The sequence below is a fragment of the Paroedura picta genome, chromosome 17 (assembly GCF_049243985.1).
Source record: "Paroedura picta isolate Pp20150507F chromosome 17, Ppicta_v3.0, whole genome shotgun sequence".
Taxonomy (NCBI): Eukaryota; Metazoa; Chordata; class Lepidosauria; order Squamata; family Gekkonidae; genus Paroedura; species Paroedura picta.
The window spans coordinates 23419827-23443795 of NC_135385.1; the positions used below are offsets into that span (position 1 = coordinate 23419827).

The following is a 23969-nucleotide window of genomic DNA, read 5'->3' on the forward strand; positions in this document are numbered from 1 at the left end:
GGTTGTGTGGCAAAGCAGGGGGCTCTGCTGACTTGGGGAGACTCCCCAGATACGTGAAGAAACATCAGCTTAAAAAAAAAAAAGTCTGAGAGACGTCCCGATGGGCCAGGGTACCGATAACGGTGGAGAGCTCGTAGAATGCTTGAGGGAGAAACTGGAAGGAGCACTTTCAAAGAGCCCCCCTTTCCGTGCTCTGGTTTCTCCTTCCCTCTCTCTCCTTCCCCGCGTTGCCGTCTCTCTCCTGTGCGTTTCCTCCTCTCCCCCCCCCTTCCAGCCGCCACTCTCCGTGGCTATTTTTGTCTCCAAAAGGGTCAGCAAGAGCCGCACAGCTTGCAGTAGGCCTGCCGGAGGGAATGCAGCCGCCTGGCGCAGGAACGTTCCCTTGGAAGGGTTTTCCAGAGCTTGATGGTAAAAGCTTTGGGGGCGGGGGGAGTTGGGAGATGGGTCCATAATAATTTTACCCTGCTGTGGCCGACACAAACAGCACGAGGCTTGCCCTCTGGGTGCCGGGTTCGAATCCCGGTTCAGTGATGCAGGAAACAGGCTTCAGAGTTTGGGAACGACACAGCAGCGTGACCAGCGCCGGATCTGAACTTGTGTAGACGGTTCTCGGTGACACGAAAGGCGAGGAAGGGGTCGGCAGAAAAGACCCCTTTGCTGTCTGGGTTGTCACTTGGTTAGAGAAGCCCTCCCCGGTTTGATCTAAGCAAGGATGCTTTCTAAATCAGGGCGGTTCCAGAGCACTCCTTGTTCACATATCATGTGGGAACGGTCTGCTAGCTTGTTCCCCAACTCTGGGTAGGAGATGGAAGCTTTGGAATGTCAGAACTTTTGGAGTGCTTCCCAGCCCCCCTGAGGGATTCCCCTCCTTTTAGCCCTAAGGTTGACGCCAGGGCTGTTCGGGCCCTGGAACTTAGGCAGGTGTCCCAGCGGCGAGGGGGGTTCAGTACCTGCCTGAGTAGTTTCCCAGGCCGATTGCACACAGCTTTGCCCACCTTGCAGGGTTGCAGTGAAGATAAACACAGCAGCAAGAGAGCGACACGTGGAGGGAGAGCGAGATGAGAACGTACTTGGAGGCTTGCCGATGGCAACCCAGCCGGAAAACGTAGACATACATCGCCCCAAAATGTGGGGTTTAAGGTGACGAGCAAAATGTTGAATAGCGAGGAGCTAAGAAGGACCTCCATGGCTCTCCTCCTCCTTGAGTGGTGTCGTGGCCAGGTGAGGCAAAATCAGGCGGAAGACAGGGAGCTGTCAGTCGGTCGCTGGCTTGCCATGCAAATCTTTATTTTCCAACATGCAGGCCCGGTGTGTTTTCCAAGCCTAGTTCCTCGGGGCTTGTCTTTGAAAAAGACACACAAATGCATTTGCTGGCACGGCCGGCCGACACGCGGAGGGAAGGAGGAGGAGGCGGCAAAGCGGGCCAGGCGCATCCCGAGAGGCTCTGCACCGCTGCCGCGTTAATGAAGATCGAGACGGGGGCTTCTCGGCCCGGGGCGGCGGCGCACTAAGGCAGGCGGATTAATAGGTTTTGAAGCCCCCACGCAGGGAGGGGAGAGGGGCAGGCGGGGTCCTCCTGGGCTGCTGGGAAGATTAAAAGGATGTTCGCTGAGGCTAGAGGAGTGCCAGGGCCGCGTTTGGGCAGCCTGAGTCCCCGCTCTGTTTCGATGCCGCGGCCTCAGAGACGGGGTCTTGCAAAGGGGGTCAGGTAAATCTAAGCATGTGGGCCAGGGGTTGCCTGCTTCTGGGGTTGCCAATCTCCAGGCGGGGACTAGAGCTCAGTTCTGGAGGAAATTTATTTATTTATTTATGGATGCTTTGTGCCCCGTTGATGTCACCGGGCCCCTCAGGCTCCAACCCCAAGTCTCCAAGCCTTCCTCCAGCTGGATCTGGCAACCCTCCCCACCCCCTCCAGATCCTGCCAGTGGCTGGGAGCCACCCTAAGACAGGACTTGGAGATCCTGCACTAACAACTGATCTCTGGGCCCCCCCGGATCCATTGTTTCCGTAGGAAGGTGGACTCTAGCAGGGGTGGCCAAACTGGGGCTCTCTGGATGTCCATGGACTACAGTTCCCATGAGCAGTCCACGGGCACCTGGAGAGACACAGTTTGGCTACCCTGCTTTATGGCACTATTCCCCATTGAAATTCACCCACTCCCCAAATCTCCAAAGGTTTCCCAAGGTAGAGAGGGCAACCTGACTGCATCCTGCCGTCTCGGGATACTGATTTTCAGAAAATCCTAAATCCACTGTTGCCTGTCAGGAGATCTCGGGGCATGTTGTCGTCCCCCAACAACACCTGTGTCAAAGGGTTTCCCAAAATTTCATGTCAAAAGATGCTCCTTCCTGCTATCTCAGGTCAAGCCCGCGTAGGGTCTCTGGTCGTGCGACATTTTCCTCCCTCCCGGCATTCCCGTTTCCAAAGCCCCGTTAACGGCGCCGCCGGTTCGAGGTTGTGTGTTGCCCTTCCAAACAGACACGCTTGGCACTCGGCACCAATTTAGCACACCGTTGTGACCGGCACGCATAATGAGAAAATACTCCGTGCCTATTTAACAGAAAGCGGCGGGTCGGCATGTGTGTTTTCCACCCCCGCCTTTTCTACTGATGTTGTACTATTATTACTCGCAGAAGCTGCTGCTGCTACTGGGGCTGTCTAAGTTGCAGTCCTCCCCGCATCGTCCTGTGTACGCGCTCAGCATCCTGCGCAGATGCGCGTCGGGACAGGGTCCTCTGGAGGGCGCCCGGGGATGTCACCTGGGCTACTCTCCAGGAACAAATGTTAGGGATCCCAGCTTCCAGGTGGGACCCGGAAACCCACCAGAGTTCCAGCTCACCTCCAGACTCCAGAGGTCGGTTCCCCTGGAGACAGTGGGTGCTCAGGCAGGGATTGCTTGTTGCTTGAAGCCAGCATGGTGCAGCTTTCAGGCAGAGCTCGTTGCTGCTTTGCATCTGAAGGATACAGGAGGAGCAGGGCCTAAGAGTAGGAGCCGGGTGTGCTCCATTATCCACCGGCTGTAGATTTTCTCCTTTGAGTCTTCCACGTCATTTTTGACACGCAGCTCCAGATTAAGCTCAGAGGTATCTCAGATTGTACCCACGATCATAGAATCATAGAGTTGGAAGGGGCCATAGAGGCCATCTAGTCCAACCCCCAATATTTAATGTCTGCTGTTTTGAGCACATGCAGATGGATTCTCCACTGTTAGGCTAGAACTTGGGGGCCACCTGCAGTTTTGAGATTTGGGGGGAGCCTGGGGTATCGTACATACCCGGAGCCCATGACCCCCTCTGGATTTCCCCCGGCCTTCTCTCGGTGCAGAAGACCAAGGAAATCTCCCATGCTGCCCGACCTCTGAAAAGTGTGAATATGGATCGGGCGGAGATGAATATTCAGGGCTCTCCACGCACTGCTGACCTCCCTGCAGCGCCAGCCGCCTCCTATCTCCACCTCCCAGGTGAGCTTAACCAGCCGGAAGGAGCGCTCAGGTGCCCCCGCCATCCCCGCCTGGCACCGGTCCCAGGACTGCCTTCGCACGGCTTGAATCGGGGGGCGAGGAAGTCGGCACACGCCGAAGAACCAGGGCCTGTCAAGCTGAGCGGCCCTTTGAGGCACAGCTCCAGCCAAAGAGGGGAACGCTGGCATCTACGTCCCCCTGAAGGGCAGGCACCCAGTTTGCAGAGATTTTCGCCTGGTGCAGAGCAGGATATTTATGTTATGTTTTTGGATGACTAGGGCCCAAGTCTGGGGGTGCGTTCAGCACTCCTGTCTGAAATGGCAAAAACCACTTTCAAGGGGTCGCTGATGTGGATCAGAACAGCATGGCAAGCCGCAAACAGGATGCAGAATGGTGACCCTGTAGATGGAAAAAGGTTGGAGACCCCACAGGCTAATGCATGAAACTGCCTGGTACTGAACCAGAATCTCCGTCCAGCAGAGTCGGAATTGCCTGCTCGGGCTGGCAGCTGCTCTCCAGGTCTCTTCCCGTCACCACCTGCCACATCCTTCAACGGGGACTGTCTGCCTGCCCAGTGGGTTTGAGGTCCAGAAACGAGCTGGGTCCAGTCTCAGGATGTGGCAAATGCCTTCCCTCCCCCTCGCCCTTCCAAACAACCCTGTAGGGTAGGCTTTAGAGGGAGAAAGAGAGAGTGGCCAGAACCAGGGAGGGGGGCCTCCCTCTGAAGACCACCCCGAAGATCGCCGTGGTCTGGAGACCCTCCAGGGGGGTCTGTGCAGGGGCTTGGCGCGGGGGCTCCCGGGGGCCCTTTTGTCCTCGCCCCCGTCTGGGGTGGGCCAGGCGGTCCCTCGGGGGGGCCGGGCGGGGGGCGGAGCGGGGGGCGGGCGGCCCTGGGCGTCTCTCTCCCCGCCAGAGGGGGCTGAAGCGCCGCAGCGTGCGCGCCGGGCTCCCGTCGCCAGAGAGAAGCGGCTCGGCTCGGCTCCCGCTCCTGCGCAACGCCCGCCCGCCGCCTGCCAGCCACACAGACGAGGGAGTCGCCCGCGGCGGCCGCAACCGGCCGCCCTCCCCGGTGCCCGCCGGTGCCCGCCCGCCGCCGCCGCCTCCCTCCCCGCCGCCCCCCCGGCCGGCAGGTATATGGAGAGGAGCTCGCTGCTGCAGCTCATCCAGGAGCAGGTGAGCCTGGGCCCCGCAACACGTGCGCCGATGCCCACCGCGGGGGAGAGGGCACGGCCACGGCCACGGGGGGCTGCAGGATTGGGCAAGGTGGCCCCGGGGGCGCAGCAGGCAGGTGCGCGGGGCAGGGAGGGGGGCACCCGGAGGGCAGCCCTGCGGTAGGGATGGGGGGGGAGCCCTGGACCGGAGCTGGGCTCTGCACGCCACCGCCTTGCTGCGGCGCTAGGGGATGCCAGCCTCCCGGCGGGACCTGGAGATCCCCTCCGGTAGCACAGAGATCGGCGCTCCTGCAGAAAAGGGACGCTTTGGAGGGAGGGCTCTTGGTTCCATCCCCGGATCTCCAGGACTTTCCCCACCTGGAGTTGGCAACCTGGAGTTGGGGCCCCGGGGGGGGGGGACCTCCGGGTGGTGAGCTCCCCTACTGGCAAGCGGACCTCCTCCATAAGCGCCCTGTTGCTGCTGAGGGCCGAGACTGAAAGGAGGAGGATTGCGCTAGAGGTTGGCAAGGTGGCGCCGTGCCCAGTTGGGGAACGCAGGGACCGGGTCCTCCCTGGCCACGCTGGCAGACATCTCCCGGCCACTTGGGAACTGGAGCCTGGTTGCTCTCCTTGAGGGTCTCGGGAGCTCCTTGGCAGGCAGAAAGTCTCTCGGAGGGACGTGGGTTCTCTGGCAACCTCAGCACCTCATTTGGTTGCCGAGGAAGTCCATCTCTACAGGGTTGGCGTTCATTTCTAAAGTAGAGCTCACTTCGCCTTCCATCTTCACAACAACCCTGTGAGGAAGTTTAAGCCAGCAGAGAGTGACTTGTCCTCACCCAGTGAGCGAGCACCTTGCCAGAGGAGGGATTTGAACCCAGGCCTCCAAAACACACAGAGAGAGGCTTTTTTGCTTCTCCAGGAGACCACTGTCCCTAAAGCGAATAAGCTGTCTTTCGGGAGGGGTCTTAGCCTGCCAAGTGATGGGACATCTCAAGGGGCTGATTGCCTCTGGAGCCTCTGCGTCACGGTTCCTTCGGAGCGTTGTTCCGGGGTCCGTCTCCAATTGGCAAGTGAAACCGAAAATACAACCGGCGGTGTTTTCCTTCGCCTGAGGCGAGCGTCTGTTAAATAACGGGGGATTTCAAGCGTCCTTCTGGGCCTGCGAAAACAGGCGCCAATCTGGAGGGTTTGGTCACGTGCCCGTCGATTTGGAAATCCCGTGGCAGAAGGGGTGAGAAAGGCCAGCAATCCTCCCCTCCTCTGCCAGCCCTGGCTAACATATTTGGGGAATCTTGAAAGCAAAAGGGATGGCTGCACCACGCAGCTTGGCTCACTCACTGGAGTCATCTACTTGAGTCCCTTCCCCCATGTCATGCCTGCTCTCCACGGCAGGCTTCATTTTGGGTTGTGCCGGTGGGCCAGCCTGGCAGGCGGCTGAGTCCTTCTCTAATAACAGCGCCATGAGCAACGGGGGGCTTGCGATCCGTCTCGTGGGCGAGCCAAAAAATGACCAGGCGTCACCTCCAGGACAGATTCGCAGGCCAGGTCTGCCCCTGGGTCCCAGTGCATGGTTACCGGGGCCTCCGTAAACCTCGCTCGGTGTACCGGGGTTGACGGCATGGAGGGAGGAGCAGAGGGCCGCGGACGAGTTTTCTAATGTGCTGACCTAAATAATCCACATGAACGGCTTCGAGACTCCCCCAGCGGCCTTCCCAAGGGAGAGGTGAAGAGCAGATGCCAGGAGCTGAGGGGCTGCTGCCGGCATTTACCGTATGTTAGGAGCCTTAGGGTAGCCCCCGGACGGCAAGACCCTCCCCCTTTTAACCATGCTCTCTGGGGTCTTGGCCTTAGTGTCTCCGGTAGCTGTGTGAGTCCTTGAGCCTTTAAGATTTGCGTCCAGGATAGTGGCCCCATGGCTCTGTCTGCAGTGGGGCTCCCCTCGAAATCCAGATTTGGATCCATCTATCCAGATTTGGATCCAAATTTGCCAACTTTTCCCACCGGACCTGAAGGAGTCCCAAAGTGGCTTATGAACTCCCTTCCTCTCCCTGTGAGGTGGGTGGGTCTGAGAGAGCTCTGTGAGAACTGCTCTGTGACAGCAGCTCTGAGAGAGCTGGGACTGGCCCACGGTCGCCCAGCTGGCGGCATGCGGAGGAGGAGCAGGGAATCGAACCCGGCTTGCCAGATTAGAATGCGCCACGCTTAACCACAACACCATGTTGGCAATGCTCTGGTGAGATGCACGATGTTGCCTGGTTCTGCACACAGCAGAATAAAGCACTTTTCTGGTCCTTCCAACGCAGCTGGCCATGAGATTTGTGGAACAGCAAAACCCTCTTGAGGGGTTGCTGGCGTGGCTGGAAATTGCATTATTTAGCATGCGTGGAAGCGCCCTTTCCATAGAATGAGAAATGCTGGGGAGAGAGAAGGAACAGAATTGCAGCAGGCAAGATGGAGCGTCTGTGTGTGATTTTGGCTTTCTGAGAGCAGGCCCTTTTGCTCTGTGGAAGAGCCCCTGCTTGGCACGCAGCAGGTCCCCGGTTCAATCCCCAGCATCTCCGCTTGAGAGGACCAGGCAGGAGGAGATGGGATAGACCTCTGGCGGAGACCCTGGAGAGCGGCTACTGGCCCAAGTTGACAATATTGACGTGATTTGTCAATGACAAAATATGGGCTGGCCCCAATCTATGGCGGTGGCTGCTTTTCCCAAACTTTGCTCCCTGAAGCGCCCATGGGGATTCCTCCTGGATGCCCCCTGCATGCCTTTATGTCCCATTAGGGATCCCAACCTCCAGGTGGGGCCTGGAGATGCTTCGCTCTTACAGCTGATCTCTGGACAACGGAGGCCAGCTCCCCTCCCAAAAATGGCTGCCTTTTTTGGGGGGGGACACTGTGGCCTGAGGGCTGAGGCCCCTTCTTTCCCAACCCTCCCCCTCCCAAAAAAATCTCCAGGTCTTTGAACTCAGAGCTGGCAGCCCCATGTCCTTGTATGGTGGAGCAAACCCAAGGGTGGTTATTTAGACATTCTGGTGATTTTCTTGTAGCCTGCGGGCACTGAGTTCGGGAGAATGAACAGACTCCATGCCGCTAGGCAGCGCCCCCTGCAGAAGCCCTAGAGAAGTGGCGGGGACACCGCATGGGTGTCTCTTTGCAGTCGCCCGGGCCGTGAGGCTGTCAAGTCAAGGAAAGCAGGTGACCGCGCATGTGTGCGCATGTGCCACTTTTCTTAAAATCTGCCTCCAGGGGTTCACCCTGCTTTCTGAGATCTCTGCCACCAGCTCGGCGACGAATACCTGCCCATATTTTGCACATGTGTTTCTCTTCTGCCTCCTCCTCTGGCGCTCTCCCGCCTGCCGGTTCCACAAGGACGTTACCAGCTCGCTCTGCGCTTATTTCCCCGGGGGCAGAACATGACAAAAACAATACGATTCGTAGAATAATTTCGTCTCACTGGCTGTGCCACACGCTTCCAACCCGGGGCGCTGGCGAAGCCCCGGGCAGGCCGGTTCAGTTGGCGGGGAGATGCCAGCTTCTCTTTCCTCGCCTCCTTTCCCCTTGGTTTATTTGGGGTCCCTGCTCCTGAGGGTTATGGGCCCGGGTGTGTTTTTATTTAAACGCACAGGATCGTTCCTCCGAGCGAGCCGTGGTGCAGCCAGGCTGAGCCGGGTCCGGGACGAGGCAGCAGAACGTCATTTGCTTTGCATCGCCAAGGATGGGTTTGTCACATCGATTAACCGTGGGAGACACCGGGCCCCTCAACAGGGCCACGTGCGGCTCCGCGACCCCAAAGGGCCAAAAACGTTTCAAGGTTGACATTTTCCCGCAAAGTTGACGAGGGATGCACTGCATAAGGATGCTCCCCATGACATCTTGTCTTTATTTATCTCCTGCCTTTCCCCCCAATGGGGACCCAATGCATCCTACCTGGTCCCCTTCTCCGTTTTATCCTCACAAACCTGTTGGCAGAGTTTAAATATGCCAAGGAGCCGAGCACCAGCTGCTTCACAACCTTGAAAGGGGAGAGAGGGAGGAGAGAGAGAGAGACACCTCGCAGTTTAACTGACTAATTATTTTCTAATTATGCCCCAAGTAGATGCATCTTTGCCAACTCAAGGCCGGCTCTTCATTCTAGCCAGGAGACCCAGCGTGGCGTAGTGGCTAAAAAGGGGCAGACTCTAATCTGGAGAGCCAGGTTTGATTCCCCACTCCTCCTCCACATGCAGCCAGCTGGGTGACCCTGGGCCAGTCATGGTTCTTTTAGAGATGCTCTCACAGAGCAGCTCTCTCAGAGCTCTCCCAGCCCCACTGACCTCACAGGTTGTCTGCTGTCGAGAGAGGTTTGTAAGCCGCTTAGGGACTCCTCTGGGTGTGTGTGAAAAGTGGGGTATAAATAACCAGCTCTCCTCCTAACTGATTCCGGGGGCCATTGCTCTGTTCCCCGCCTTCATTCTTGCTCGTCTTTTGGCAGCTTGATCCCGAAAACACCGGTTTCATTGGCGTGGAGACCTTTGCCAGCCTGGTACACAGCCATGAACTGCCTCTGGACCCCGCCAAGCTGGAGATGCTGGTGGCACTGGCTCACAGCAACGACGAGGGGCAGATCTGCTATCAGGAGCTCGTAGACCTGGTCAGTGGCGTGAGTACCATCCGCTGCACGGGAAGGCGGGCCTTTCACCTTAGCGATCGCCCATGGCCCTGTGGGAAGGGAGGACAGGGCCCTTTCTGCGGTCGCCCCCATCTTAGTGGTCTCCTTTCAGGAGGAGGGCTTGGAGAGGCAGGCGGAGAATGTTTTCTTGAACCTTGAAGTGAAAACAGATCATTTCCTCAACATTTTTTGTCTGGCTTGTTATGGCCCTGGCTAGTTGGATCCCATCAGATCTCAGAAGCTGTGGAGGGTCGGCCCCGGTTAGCGCTCGGAGGGGAAGTAGCTGTGAAAATCTCAGGTGGCTCCGGGGTGACGTGTGTTTTGGGCAGGGAAATCCTAAACTGGGATTCCTTCCCCTAACCCGGGTTCCAAACCTGGTTTATGCGCCTCGGAGAGCGGCAGCAGAATGGGACTGGCAAACGGGAGGGTGTTGTTTGCCTCTGACAAAGTGAGCAGACCAGCCGTGGGTGGTCAGCTTGATTTATTTTTTGTTTTCAAGAAAGGGAATCTCCAGGCAAAGCAGAACGCGAGCTTTGAGCAGTCTGGCACATCCTTGGGAAACCTGTTCCAAACTCTCCCTCCTCCTCCTCGTTGGTGTCATTCCATTAATTTCCTAAAACCGTTGCATGCTACAATAACAACATGAGGGAGGGAGGGAGGGAGGGAGGGAGGGAGGGAGGGAGGAAGGAAGGAAGGAAGGAAGGAAGGAAGGAAGGAAGGAAGGAAGGAAGGAAGGAAGGAAGGAAGGAAGGAAGGAAGGAAGGAAGGAAGGAAGGAAGGAAGGAAGGGCTGGTTTCTCGAGCAGGCTCTTAACACGTAATCCCGTGGGCCAGCTTGACATGAGAGGACAGCCCCCATTTTTAAAGGAGATGAGCCATACTCATCAAGGCCTATCGAAAGGATGTGGGGCGTTGACGTTGTAGGGCCTGGAGAGCTAGATTTCTGCTGGCGGGGTGCAGAAGCTGTACTGCAGTCTCGGCTTGCTGAAATCTCCCTGGGAAAATTAGCCACAGCGGCTTCTAAAATATATTGCGAGAAATTTGACCACGGTCTTTCCACGGCCTTCCCATGAGAGAGATCCCACAGATTGGTGGCCTTCTACTGTGGCTAGAACCTGTCATTCGGGTCATTGTTTCATTACTCGATACTCCGTCCCCCCTGCCTCGAGTGAATAAGATTGGAATTAATAAGCTCCGCCGTATGTTTTATTCCGTTGGTGAGCGATGGGCCCATTTAATTCAATTAAGAACTGTAAAAAATTGCATCCTATGTGTGCTAGAAGCTATACACGGCAGCTTTTTCTTCTGCATTCTGCTGGCCTCTTGAAATTCAGCCCCCATGTGTATTTGAGGGTGGGGGGAGATCAGGGGCCGTTTGCCCAATAAAAGTTCCTTCATCTCCAAACTGAAACCCTGACAGTTTGGACCCCCCCCCCCCAAATGACTTTTTCAGAGTGTCTACCCCAGATATCTTTCGGAGTTAAAGAACCCGTCGCTGAATGCCTAATCCGCAATAATTTATCCCTAAATGGCCCAGCTGAGTGGTGAAATCTGATCGGCCCGGCCTCGTCGGCTCCGGAATTGGATTCCCGAATGGAGCCGTCCCTTTGCTTTTCTTGTGGCTTCCTCCAATCTCCGCAAAGGGCTCTCTTGTCCTTGAGCCAGAAGAGGAGCTGTCCAAGGTCCCAGTGGCTCTCCGCCAGACGACTGACCCGGGAGAAACCTGGGCGTTCATAAAACCACAGAGTTGGAAGGGACCTCCAGGGTCATCAAGTCCAACCTCCCTGCTCAGTGCAGGAACTCACAGCTACCTGCCCGTCCAGGTAACTCAGGTGGGAGGCCTTGGGAAAGGAGAAGAAGAGCTAGGGGGCTTTATCCCCTGCCTTTTTACTACCCAAAGGAGTCTCAAAGCAGCTTCCAGTTGCCTTCCCTTCCTCTCCTCCCCTCCCCACAGACACCCTGTGTGGTAGGTGAGGCTGAGAGAGCTCTCGGAGAACTGGGACTGACTCAAGGTCACCCAGCTGGCTGCACGTGGAGGAGGAACGGGGAATCCAACCCAGTTCTCCAGATTCAAGGCCGCTGCACCAGACTGGGTCTGCAGGGGACCCTGGAGAATTGTTGCCAGTCCAAGCAGGCGATGCCAAGCTCAATGTAACAGTGGGTTATTTAAACGCTCTTCATTGTGCTATTGACGCATTCGTGGCCTTCCTTCACTGCCTCTTTTTTACGCCGCTCTCCTTATGCCTCAACAGCTCTGCAGGAATCAGTTCTGCCCACGTTTGTTTTCTTTAGTAGCCCTGATCTATCATGACTCTAAAGTCATGCCCCTAACTGTGCTTGGACGGCTGAATAAGAAAAGCTACCATCACAGGATCCGTCCCTGAGCAGCCAAGCTAGATGGGAAGTGCTTCATATCAAACCGGCCCTGCGTCGGCTGAGTTTCAATGTGCAAAGAGAGCGGAGCACCAGGCTGCTCCGAGGAATCCAAGAGTTGTACTATGAAGAGACACCAACTTTGTATAGAAAGAGAGGAGAGAGAGTCCTGCCTAACTGCCTAACTGTTCTGTTCTTTCATTCTCTCGGTTCTGGAGGCAAGCAGGGAAAAGGTGTACTCAACGGCAGACACCCATAGGCACCATGAAGGCAGGGGCTCATGGGAATTGTAGTCAGCAGACCTCTGGAGAGCCACAGCTTGGGGTGGGGGGAGCAGTTTGTCGCGGTCAGCTACCCGCCGACTCCTGTCAAGCTCTGTCTTTGCAGATCAGCAGCAAGAGGTCCAGCAGCTTCAAGCGGGCCATAGCCAACGGGCAGAGGGCGCTGCCCCACGATGGCCTCCTGGACGAGACCGGCCTGGGCTTCTACAAGCGCTTTGTGCGCTACGTGGCCTACGAGATCCTGCCCTGCGAGATGGACCGCCGGTGGTACTTCTACCAGCACCGCACCTGCCCTCCGCCCGTGTTCATGGCCGTCGTCACGCTGACCCAGGTAAGGGGGCAGGGGGGCAGGGAGGGCTGTCCCGTAGTCCCACGGAGCGCCACTGGGGGGCGTACTGCAAGTGGGAGGAAGAGGAGCCATTGGTTGTAGCCTGTTTCCCGCTCTCCCGTGATACTCATGAGGTCTAGAAACATGGTTTTGCCACTTTGGAATGTCTCTTGACTTGAAAACCCTATGGGCTGGCCGGAAGTCAGCCGTGCCTTGATGTCCCTTTCCGCCACCGTACAAACTTGAGGACTAGGAACTTGTTTTTAACAAACAAACTCTTGGGAAGCTGGTTTTTCAGGGACAGTACGGTGCTCTTCAGCTTTGGGGGATTCTTGTGGGATCTCCGCTTCCAGCCACCCGTCCAGATTCGGCCCCTTTCCCCTCCCCTCTCCTCCTTGCTTTAGATCATTGTTTTCCTCTGCTACGGCGCCCGCCTGAACAAATGGGTGCTGCAAACCTACCACCCAGAGTACATGAAGAGCCCCCTGGTGTATCACCCGGGACACCGCGCCCGCGCCTGGCGGTTTTTGACCTACATGTTCATGCACGTGGGGTAAGTACCTGCTGTTGTCCCCCCGCCCTGATGGGAGAGGAACGGGAAAACAGACAAACAACAGGGAGGGCAATGTTGCTGGGGGCACGATGCAGCCAGGGGCAGGGGGAACAGTCTGGCAAGGCGAAGGAAGGCCACCCTTTGGCACTGCGGGGAGTTAGCTAAGACTTGGTCTAGTCGCAGTCCTTTTAGAGCAGTTCTCTCAGGGATCTCCCAGCCCCCACCGATCTCGCAGGGTGTGTCTTTTTAGGGGGAGAGGAAGGGAAATGGGTTTGCTGGGTAGTGAAAAGCAAGGTCTAAAAAAACGCAGCTGTTCCTCATTTCTGGACCGAACAGACAAACCGTGCAGTCCCAGGAGTGCTGCCTGAGGACTAAGCCCCGATTTGCAGAATCCCAGTGGCACTGAAAAGTAGGCTTCCTGTTCTTCCGCAGGACCCTGGTGGTCTTCAGGCCGTGGCTGGACAGAGGCGGCATCTCCCCTCTCCTTGTGCTTTCTCCTAGGCTGGAACAGCTGGGCTTCAACACCCTCCTGCAGCTGATGATCGGGATCCCCCTGGAGATGGTCCACGGCGTCCTTCGCATCAGCTTCCTCTACCTGGCGGGAGTCTTGGCAGGTGAGCTACGCCGAGGCCTTCCCGCTTTTGCCGTGTCGGGCAGCAGCCTCAGCTTTGCAGACACCACAAAATTCTTTGTTGTTTGTTTCAGAGTGGAGGGGGGGGGTTGCAGGTCAGGGCAGCAAGTGGGGGCAAAACCAGGGACCCCGCTCGGATGAGCCAGGGGATCCACCCTTGGATCTCCCTCCCCTTGCTGATGGGAGTCTGTAGGGATTTGCCCTGTGGGGGAGATGGCTTCTAGGGATAAGCATGGGTGCCCTGGGCTGGATTCTCAGACTGCTCCCCCCCACGGACAACTCCCTGCAGACCAGAGGCCAGGAGAGGAAAGAAAGGGAGGAGGTGCAGAGTGTTTCCCTTCGCTGCTAGCTTTCAGCCTGCGGGGCGTTTTCCTGTGCGACAGACTGTGGGCGGGGGATTCAGACTTCTTCGGCATCCTTCTCTGGCTGGAGGCAGCCAGGCCCTCTCCTTCTGCGTGTCGTGCGGGAAAAATTGAGTTTCGTGGTCGCTTTGGCTGTGATCGCTTGCGAATCAGCAGCCCTTGAGCCCAGCAAAGATCTGTCCCCCTCGTCCTGCTTGTTCCACTCCCCCCTCCCACACTGCCAGGGCTGGATCGTGGTTCTTGCAGCTCCCCAGCAATTAAAACAGCTGCGGGGATTACTCACCCGTCGGTCTCTTTGGAGAGGCGGGGAGCCGGGATGCAGGGCGAAGGAGTCCTTGTCAGCCTGCCACCCCCTCCCTTCGCCAGAGTTGCTGGCTCAGCCGAACTCACCGGGGAAGAGAAACTGCTCGGATCCGCCCGGCTGCACCTGCTGCGGCCCTTCGGAAAAGCAGGCGATGGTTGGAGTAGGACCCACCCGGACCCAAGGTCACGGCTGAACCTTGAGGTTTTGCTTCCAGGGGTCACGTTGTTAGGGTCTTCAGAACACCCCTGCAAGGTAGACCCAGTGCCCCCTGCAGCAGAAGGGGGTGGACAGTGAAGGAGCAGAGCTTGTAACTCCCTGGTAAGTTGATGGCTGAGATATTTTCTAATTTGAGATACTCCCCACCCCTCCCCTGGATTGTGGCTCGGCAGGGTCTTACAAGTGAGCAGTGTAGCTCTTAGCAGACCCAGGCAAAGATTTGCAAAAATACCTGCTCTGGGCTTTTAAAATGATTTCCGAGGATGTTGTGCTTCTTTAGCTGACTAAACAGGAACTAGGAAAACTCCCAAAGCACTCCAGTAGTTTGCATGGGTTAGATTGTAAGAATGCTAATCTCGCACGTGCGTTCTTCCCCCAAAATTACGGGGCCCATGTATGTCTCAGGAGTGGCTGAAGGGTGTCCTCTGGAGTGACCTCCTGGGCTCTGGCCGTTCTGATCTGCCCCTCCCTCTCCATCCACAGGTTCCTTGACCGTCTCCATCACGGACATGAGAGCCCCTTTGGTCGGGGGCTCGGGGGGCGTCTACGCTCTGTGCTCCGCCCATCTGGCCAACGTCGTCATGGTGAGACCTCCGGGGAACTCAGGAGCAGGGCAGGGGACTGTCCGGTCCTGACCGGGGCAGGGTGGTAGTCTGTGCTGGCAGGGGCTCATGGGAACTGTAGTCTACGAACACTTGGAAAGCCACAGTTTGGCTGCCCCTGATGCACCCCATGCCAGCTTGAAGCAGAATCGCATTCTGTCCGTTAGCCAAAGCATTTCTAATTTGGAGAACCTGCTAAGAGATGGGTCGTTTCTGACAGTTTCGGATCTTGTCTCTCTCTGCAGAACTGGGCAGGGATGCGCTGCCCATACAAACTCCTCCGCATGGTCTTGGCATTGGTGTGTAGTAAGTATGCAGACGTTTTGGGTCTGTGTTTATTTTCCTAACGGGGGATTCGGCCGGGACAGAGTCCCCATCTCTCTCTCTCTCCGCAGTGAGTTCCGAGGTGGGCCGGGCCGTGTGGCTGCGTTTCTCCCCACCGTTGCCCTCTTCGGGTCCCCAGCCCAGCTTTATGGCCCACCTGGCAGGGGCGATCGTGGGCATCAGCATGGGCCTCACCATCCTGCGCAGCTACGAGGAGAACCTGCAAGACCAGTGCAGCTGGTGGGTCGTCCTCCTCTCCTACGCCACCTTCTTGGTCTTCGCCATCTTCTGGAACGTCTTCGCCTATGACCTGCTCGGGGCGCAGATCCCGCCTCCCCCTTAGGCCCCGCCCCGGTCCTTTCTTCAGCACCCACCCCGGAAGTGCCATTAACACCCCCCGCAGACGCCAGGGGGGTCGGCCCGGAGCCGTGAGGGCGGGAGCCCACGAGGAAACACCGCCGGCACTCCCCCGAATCTGGTGGCCGGAAGCCGACAGCAGCCCACGCAAACTCCTGCCGGCAAGCACAACGGTGGCACGGATGCGGGGCGGCCCCGATCCAAGCAGCAGCCCGCTCCCCTCCCTCTCCTCCGAATCCCCATAGGCCTGTCTTCACTGACGGCTGCAGAGCGGATGCCTGGCTCTCCCCCAAAGAAGATTCCCTCGCAAGCAGGGGGGCCGTTCTGTGCCCTTATTGGCAAGAAGGTCCCGGGTTTCCCTTCGGTGTCGATGTTCTCTCTCCTTCTACTTGAGGCCGCGATCGACAATCCACAGCCGGTCCCTCGGCTCGGCCCGGATGAGCTCCCGTGTCAACGTGGTAGCAGGAGCAGGGGGATTTCTCTCTGGAGCAGAAACCCCCTCTGGTTTAGACATCTGAAATCCTTTTGCTCCCACTTTCCTGGGCTTATTTCCCCTTCCACTGATCCGCCTGGCAATTGTAGCCAATGTCCAGAAAGGTAAAACAGAGAAGTGATGTGTGACCGTGGAAGCCCTCACGATCCCGAAATCTAATCTCTGAGGGGGCACGTATTTATTTATTTATTTTTGCATTTATACCCCACTTTCTCCCAAAGGCTCTCAGGGGCCAGTTGGCGCTCGACCCACAAAGTCGAGGAAATAGACCAGCGCGCCATCGTTCCCAAGGCATGCCCTTGTGTCACGGTGCAAATTGTTTGCTGTACCCCCCCCAAATGTCCCCCTGTGAAGCCCCGAGTGCAAATGCTGCAGGATAGAAGCCGTTTCTCTCCCTTACCTCCCCGTTCCTTTGCCCTGCCTCTGTTCTCCCCCCCAAAATGGTTCCTTTCAAAAGCCTGCTCCTTCCCTCGGAGAAATAGCCTCAGATGGAGTGGACCCACCTCCGTTCCCAGGAAGGGCCTTGTTCAAATCCAGTGCATGAGTGGCTCTCCAGCGTCTCATCTCCTCCTGCCTGGTCCTTTCAGCTGGAGATGCCCCTGGGGATGGAACCGGGGACCTTCTGCACGCCAAGCAGGGGCTCTTCCGCCGGGGGTCAGGCTGAGGCACCTTGCCCAAGAGCTCTGGGGGCCGTGTCACAGCAGGGCCCTCACGTGGCCCTGCCCTCTGGCCCCTCCGGGGAGAGGGGAGGCAGGCCGCTGAGGGGAACCACGCTGTAGAACGAACAGGGGGGAGAAGGAGAACGCCTGAAATCCCCGCCTGGATCTGAAACGTGTCCTGCTGGAGCGGGGAGGGAGAGACGTACGAATAAATATTTTGCACACCAATCTTTTCCCACCGGCTTTTTCTTCCAGGGGCCACAAGCCTCCACCCCACTGGGGCAGGCTGCCCAGAGGGCTGCTGGGAGTCTCTGGGGAGTTGCCGGGCTCCAACTTTCCCCCCCTCCTAGGGCCAGAAGTTGGTCAGGGGGGACCGAGGGCGAGGCTGCATTCCAAATGCAACCCCTGGTTGCCGGCCAGCAAGGCTGCCCTGTGCAACCAGGTTTTGCCCTGTTCTCCCTACCCCCAATGCAGGGCACGGAAATTTGGCTTTGTCCTCGGCTGCATGTTGCTGGCCCTGCCGTCTCCGGCCCACCCTCTCTGCGGTTCACTTGTTCTCTGCTTCCTTCTGGTCCCAGGGAGGGGAGAGTGTGGGGAGGGAATCTCAGTGGGGTGCAGTAGAGCCCCCCCCTCCAAAGCAGCCATTGACTCCAGAGGCACAAGGGATTCTAGGGATGCCAGCCTGCAGGTGGGACCTGGGGATCCCCTGGAATCACACTTGATCTCTAGACTGCTGCGGTGGGGGCAGAATTTGGGGGTTCTAGGGGAAATGGTTTCCGGTTCTGGAGCAACTCCCTTCCTCTTTGAAGCCCTGGGGGACCCTGGGAAGAGCAGTCAGTTGGGTGGAGATGCCAATTAGAAGAAGGGCATTCCTTTTCCCTTACTGGAGGGGGGAGACAGGCAAAGAATAGTCCCAGGGGGGGGAATAGCAGGGCCCACCTAATAATGTAGTTGACAGCCAATACTTGACTCAATTGTGGGCATTTTCAACACCAGGGGCTTATTTTAAATCAAATAAATCAAATAATAATAATAATAAATTTAAAGATACAAAATAAAAACCTGGGCCTTTAAAAACAAATTCTCCTCCAGCAGATATGTGCCTGAGCATGGTGGAATGCACACACAGAATGTGAACTTCTTGAGGATGGGACATGGGTCCCCAAAAACCCCAATCACTGATTTTCTCCCCGCTAAAATCAACGAGTGGTAATTCATCTGTTTGGCCACGGGATGGCAGCACTTCCTATCCATTTTTTAGCTAAGCCGTTCAATTATCAGTGTGGCCGCCAGACGGCAGCACCTCCTGCTCTTCCATAGGCACTGTGCATTGCGACCGCTCGACTGAGCTAAGGATAGGAAGTGCTGCCGTCTGGCGGCCAACCTGGGAAATGACAAGGTTAAAATGGGACAGAAGCGGGCATAGCAAGGTCTCACAGTCTAAATGAGGCCTCGCTTAGGGCTTTCTGCATCCCTTTTGCATTCTTCGTGGCCTCGACAGGGGAAAGGGGAAGACAAGGAGCACAAAGGCACCCTTTTCATTCCAGTCTGGCCCATGCAGGAGAGAGGACTCCCAGGGGCATGGTTCTTGGGAACCTGGAATCTGTTCCAGGGGACACCCGGAGTCCATTGAGCAAAAACCTCTCAGTCATTTGACTCTTAAGGCAAGATTTTCCCTGTGATCACCATGGGGAACCCATCCTATAGTTCCTTTTTACTGGCGAGAGATCTGCTCTTCCTCTGGGAAACTCTATAACGGCCTGCTTTTGAGATGACAGCCCCTCCCGTGCCCCATGCGCCAGTTGAACTGCAAGCCCCTGGACCCATCTGGCTGACCTGGCCATTCTTTTGGAGGTACCTTGGCCCCCAATCTCAGCAGTATATTGGCACTGGAGACTGCGGTGGGGATGGAGATGCCAACTAGAAGAATGGCATTATTTTTCGGGAGACAAGAAAAAGCCGCACTCATCTAATAATGTAGTTGACAGCTGATGCATGACTCAATTGTTTGCATTTTCAACACCAGGTGCTTCATTTAAAGATGTAAAATAGTAACCTGGGCCTTTATATACAAATTCAAATACTTTTATTGGCATAATCATAACAAAACATCTATATAAAAGACAAGGTGATTCAGATCACAGCACTTGGAGAAGTCCCGTGGAGGAATGTACAAGTTCTCTCGCTGCTATGTGCCTGAGCATGTTGGAGTGTGCATACAGTGTACCATGTCACACAGGAATTTAACTTCTTGAGGATGGGACAGGGATTCCCACGCCCTCCCGACAGTCAGGGAGGATTTGGAAATGTGCAAACTGCCTCTCCTAGAGCCCTATAAAATTTTAGCCATGTAGTTTATCAGGTTGGCCGCCAGACGGCAGCACCTATCCATGTCTTAGCTTAAACGTTCAGTTTTTAATGTAGTCACAGAAGGGCGGCAAATCGCCTTTTCCTAGTCTTTGTCACGCAGGAGGCGAAGAGGGACGCAGTTCTCGTTCTGCTGCTAGTCCTGCTCTCACTCCCCATTTGCCGAAATTCCCCGCCAGCAGAAAACTAGTAGCGCCGGGGGACGGGGAAGAAAGAGTAAATAACTTGGTCGGTTGGCTTGCGAGGGCTGCTTTTCTCGTTGCAAAACCCGGCGCCTGCAAGCTACGCACGAAAGCCCCATCCCAGGCTTGCACAGAACTGCTTTCTTCTTCTCCCTCCTCCAAAGTGCACAAATAAGGCTATAGAGGCAAAGGAGCGAAGAAGAAAGATCCACCATCTTCTCATGCAATAAAGGTCCAGAGCGGCAATGCGGAGTGGAAGCCCGCAAGGCTGTCGCTCGTACCGGAAGTGCACGTGGCGTGTAGCTCTAGCACTGTTTCTACCTCTTGAGAAACAGGCCTGGCGCACTGAATTAATGGCCCGTGTGGAAACAATGACCGTTTTCTCGATCGTTCCGTTATATGTTATGTTGCCGGACTTCTTCCAACAACCACTTCCGGGGCGACACGGATGTAGAAAGACCGGAAATATCCGGCTTGTAACCCCGGTGCTACTTTATTATTGGTCCGTGCGGAAACATGTGGAGCTTCTTCCACCTGTCAAATCTTTATTGAAAGACCTGGAAGGAGGGACGGCGTTGCGAAGGTTGTCCTCTTTCACACAGAAAGTGGCTACAGAAAGCGCTGCCAAGTCCCCATGTCATCGGCCGGCCGCGGCCAGAGCCTGAGGGAATGCCGGGAATTGTAGTCCTTTCCCCGTCCGCGGAAGCGCGCGGCAGTGCTCGGTCTCCCATCAGAGACTACAACCCCCACAATCCTCTCTTCGGTCCGCTTGCCTGCCACTCCGCTCTTTCTCGGCGTCCAATCAAAGGGGAGGGTGGGGCGTCCGAAGATATTGACCAATCAAAGGCAGTCTGAGGAGTCGGGCTAGGCGATTGGCTTATGGGCGCGTACTGCCATTGGATAAGCGCGTAGGCGGTGGGAAGGAGTATTAAAGGGGCCGCCCTGCCGACCACGTTCTCTTTTTCGCCGCGTGCAGCTTTGCAAAGGTAGGTCTGAGTGGGCGCGGAGCCTGCTTAATATATTCAGTTGTATTTATTTGCACCTTTAGCCTTTCCATGTTTCCATTATGCTCGTTTAATAAATAATATTAATGTCTCTAGATGCTCTAGAATAGATTTGGAAGGGACCTCATGGGTCATCTAGTCCAACCCCATGCTTTGTGCAGGACACTCCCAACCCTCTCGCTCATCCACTGTCACCTGCCACCCCCTTGAGCCTTCCCAGAATCAGCCTCTCCGTCAGATGGCTCTCCAGCCTCTGCTTAAAAATCTCCAAAGATGGAGAGCCCACCCCCTCTCGAGGAAGCCTATTCCACTGAGAAACAGCTCTAACTTTCTGGAACTTCTTTCGGATGTTTAGATGGAATTTCCTTTGAATTAATTCCATCTCATTGGTTCTGGTCCCTCTCTCCGGGGCAAGAGAGAACAACTCTGCTCCATCCTCTATATGGCACCCTTTTAAATCCTTGAAAATGGTTATCAGATCCCCTCTCAGTCGTCTCCTCTCCAGGCTAAACAGACCAAGCTCCCCCAACCTTTCCTGATACGTCTTGGTCTCCAAACCCCTCACCATCTTGGTTGCCCTCCTCTGGACTTGCTCCAGTTTGTCTACATCCCTCTTCAACTGGGGTGCCCAAAACTGAATACAGTGAGGCCGAAACAGAGTAGAGTACAGCGGTACCATCACCTCCCACGATACAGCCCAAAATCCCATTTGCCTTTTTAGCACTGAGTCACACTGCTGACTCATGTTCAATGCATGGTCTACTAACACTCCTAGATCCTTTTTGCACATGCTAATGCCAAGACAATTCTCCCCCATCCAATTTGTCCCTATTGAATTTCATTTTATTCAGTTGTGTTTGCTACCACAGTTCAGTATCATCTGCAAATTTAATAAGTATCCCCTCTAAATGCCTTAATTCGATTTCACATCTGGATTGGATGCCACCTCCCCCGGCTGGAGAAAATGGCTGCTTGGAAGGGTGGGCTCCAGGGCATTGCACCCCATGGAGGTCCCTTTCCTCCCCAGGCCTAAATCTCCCAGGTTGCCCAGAGGGAAGGCTGCAGGGAGGACTAGTGTTGCCAGCCTCCAGGTAGTAGCTGGAGACCTGTCATAATGAATGATTGCTACGCAACACAGATGAGTTCCCCTGGAGAAAATGGCCGTTTTGTTAGGCAGACTTGGTGGCCTTGTGTCCTGCTGAGTGCCCCTTCCAGATTCCAACCCAGAACTGGAACCCCTAGCTAGCACCCCGGCTCACCCAGACTGATGACAGGCAGGGCTTCCCTTTTCCCCTCTGGACAGGCACAACTGAATTGTTTTGGATTTGAATTGTGGATCTGAGCAGATGTAGGCCCCAAGAGGCAGAACGGGTGGGGGCATTCAGTTGGCCGTATCCACGTGTGTCTATGCTGCAAGAATTCTCCTGGGCCTCTGTGACTCCCAACGCCAGCCAATGATGAGCTCTTTCAACATTTCTGACACCTCGTATGAGAACTGTGCTTGCAGTTCCTGATTTCCTCACAGCAGCTGAGGCTGGGGAGTTGGTCCAAGAGGCCATTGTAGCCAGGTCTCTGGGAGGGAGCGTTCCTTCTTAAGAAACTCCAGGGCTGAGCAATCGGCTGTTGCTTTCTGTCTCTAGGAAATGCTCGTGAAGAGGCGCACTAACAATGGTGGCCAAGAGGAGAAGAGATGCCTGTGATGCCCTCATCATGTCTGGCTGTGTGCTGGAATCCATAACCGTTCCAGTGGGGTGCCGTGGTTAAAAGCAGTGGCTTCTAATCAGCTGAGCCGGGTTTGATTGCCTGTTCCTTCACATGCAGCCGGCTGGATGGCCTTGGACTTGCCACAGGCCTGTCAGAGCTGTTCTCATGGAGCAGTTCTGTCAGGGCTCTTAGCCCTGCCTGCCTCACAGGGGGGGGTCTGTTGTGGGGAGAGGAAGGGAAAGCAGTTGTAAGTCCCTGGGAGACTCCTTTGGGTAGTGAAAAGCGGGCTTTAAAAGCCTTGCACGGTGGTTGGGGGAAAAGGGCTCCTCCACTTGGAGGAAAGGTGGGAGAACCCCATTTAAGTAGAACCTAGCCCTCATATTCAGATCTCTGTCCAGGCATTGCAGGAACATAGGTAACAGCAGCCGCCTTTTCACACAAAAACCTTTCTGTTCTGTCCCGTTCCTAGTAGTGGGGGGCCAGATAAATAAGCAAAGACACTCTCTGTCCACGTTGAGGCCTCCTGTCTCGGTGGGGGCCTTTGTGGCCAGTCTGATCTGCAATCCAGAAGTGTCTTCACAGTGTCTTGGGACTTCCAGCAGTAAGGCCCAGCTATCCCAGCACCCACCCACCCCTTGTCCCCAGAGTGAGAATCAGGCTTCCAGCAAAGGGTTCTCCTTGGGGAAGGCTGGACTGCTCATTTTAGATGTTTCTCTGTGATTTGTACAAGGCCTCGTCCTTCACTGACCAGGCATGGAGTCTCTGGGAATCTCATTCCATATGGACAGCCGTGCATAGATGAGTGATCTGTTGTTACCTAAAATAAATAAATATGTATAATTGCTAAAGAAGTGGTGAGCTCTGTTGAAACAGTGTGAAATCTTTGTTCCAAGAATGCATTTTGGTATGTCGTACAAAGGGACAGCCGTTCAGCTCTTCTTAAAGAGGAGTCTCGGGTGGAGGGATCCAGGCCTGAGTCCGGCTCTTGGCACAGGGCGTAGCTCTGCCCTCTTGGCCCAAGCAGGAGAGACGGCTTCTGTGGGATGGTGAAGGAGACAGGCTCTCCTGCCAAGGGGCGCGGGGGCCGGAGACCTGAATTCTAGGCCGGGAAACAGCCAGAGCCTATCGAGCAAGACTTCTGTTCTCGCTAGATGTCTCTTGCCCTTAAGTCTGGGTTTGGAACCTAAAGGTCGAGATAGAAGGAACATTTAAAATATAAATATCACAGTAAAGTGCACATATTAAACATTAAAAACAGTGAATCACAATAGTATACTGCAATGACCTTCTGCAAGGACACATGCGGCTGAAATCAGTCAAGCACATTTTGACCCAAAGGGTCTTCCTCAGTTATCAGGGTATGTAAAATGCACAATTATAGTAAGATTGAGGCCTGTAAGAAAGTCTTTATGGTGATGCTCCTGCTAGCCTGAGTATTACCCCAAACCACCCTCCTGAGTATCTGCCCTGCTATCATTCAAAAGGGCAGATGTTGCATAATGTAATATACAATATAGTATAGCGATTCACTGATGTTTTTAATTCTTCACATGTGCATTAAAATAGTTCCAAGTAACTCTTGAGCCTGGAGTTCCACCATGACCCCCATGAAGCACCTTGGCCTCCGTCCTTCCTTCAGCTGCATGGTGTCTGCTCTTCTTCCTCTAGAGTCCTGTAAAATGTCAGTATTTGTGGACAATACTTTGGACTGGAACAGCATGCCCCTACCAGGCCTGGGACTTCCCTTAGAGAGGGGCCTCGGCCCCCAGTCCCAGAAGGACTCCGGGGCTTGGTCGGCTGGAGGGAGGAGAAGAAGGCACAGGTAGTGCTGGCTTTTCTCTTTGGGGAGCGGGGAGGCAGGAGAAGAAGAGCCCCGGAGGAGACCCGCAGGGCCCACCTAATGCCGAAGTAGTCAGCAAAGACCTGACCCTATTTTGGCTAAATGTCTCTTGCCCTTAAAGTCAGGGTTGGACA

The 23969-nt window shown here is 55.6% G+C and overlaps 1 protein-coding gene, 1 long non-coding RNA gene and 1 other non-coding gene across 5 annotated transcripts; all 3 read left to right on the plus strand.

Moving 5' to 3' along the window:
• Positions 1-4401: 4401 nt before the first annotated feature.
• On the plus strand, positions 4402-15724 carry RHBDL1 (rhomboid like 1). Of its 3 annotated transcripts, none has more exons than XM_077316751.1 (8): positions 4402-4633; positions 9080-9247; positions 12016-12240; positions 12642-12790; positions 13292-13404; positions 14787-14887; positions 15151-15211; positions 15301-15724. In XM_077316751.1, the coding sequence occupies exons 1-8, from the start codon at positions 4595-4597 to the stop codon at positions 15570-15572; spliced, it is 1128 nt and encodes a 375-aa protein (XP_077172866.1). In that variant the 5' UTR covers positions 4402-4594; the 3' UTR covers positions 15573-15724. The 3 variants fall into 3 exon arrangements, with proteins under 3 accessions (XP_077172866.1, XP_077172867.1, XP_077172868.1); XM_077316752.1 differs by having other exon boundaries at positions 9080-9238; XM_077316753.1 differs by having other exon boundaries at positions 9080-9238; positions 12021-12240; positions 15301-15674.
• A 4086-nt stretch (positions 15725-19810) lies between these two features.
• Positions 19811-22846, plus strand: LOC143827248 (uncharacterized). The gene is made up of 2 exons (XR_013227226.1): positions 19811-20273; positions 21932-22846. It is a non-coding gene; the product is annotated as an uncharacterized LOC143827248 (long non-coding RNA).
• On the plus strand, positions 21741-21828 carry LOC143827576 (small nucleolar RNA SNORD60). The gene has a single exon (XR_013227357.1). It is a non-coding gene; the product is annotated as a small nucleolar RNA SNORD60 (small nucleolar RNA).
• Positions 22847-23969: the final 1123 nt, after the last annotated feature.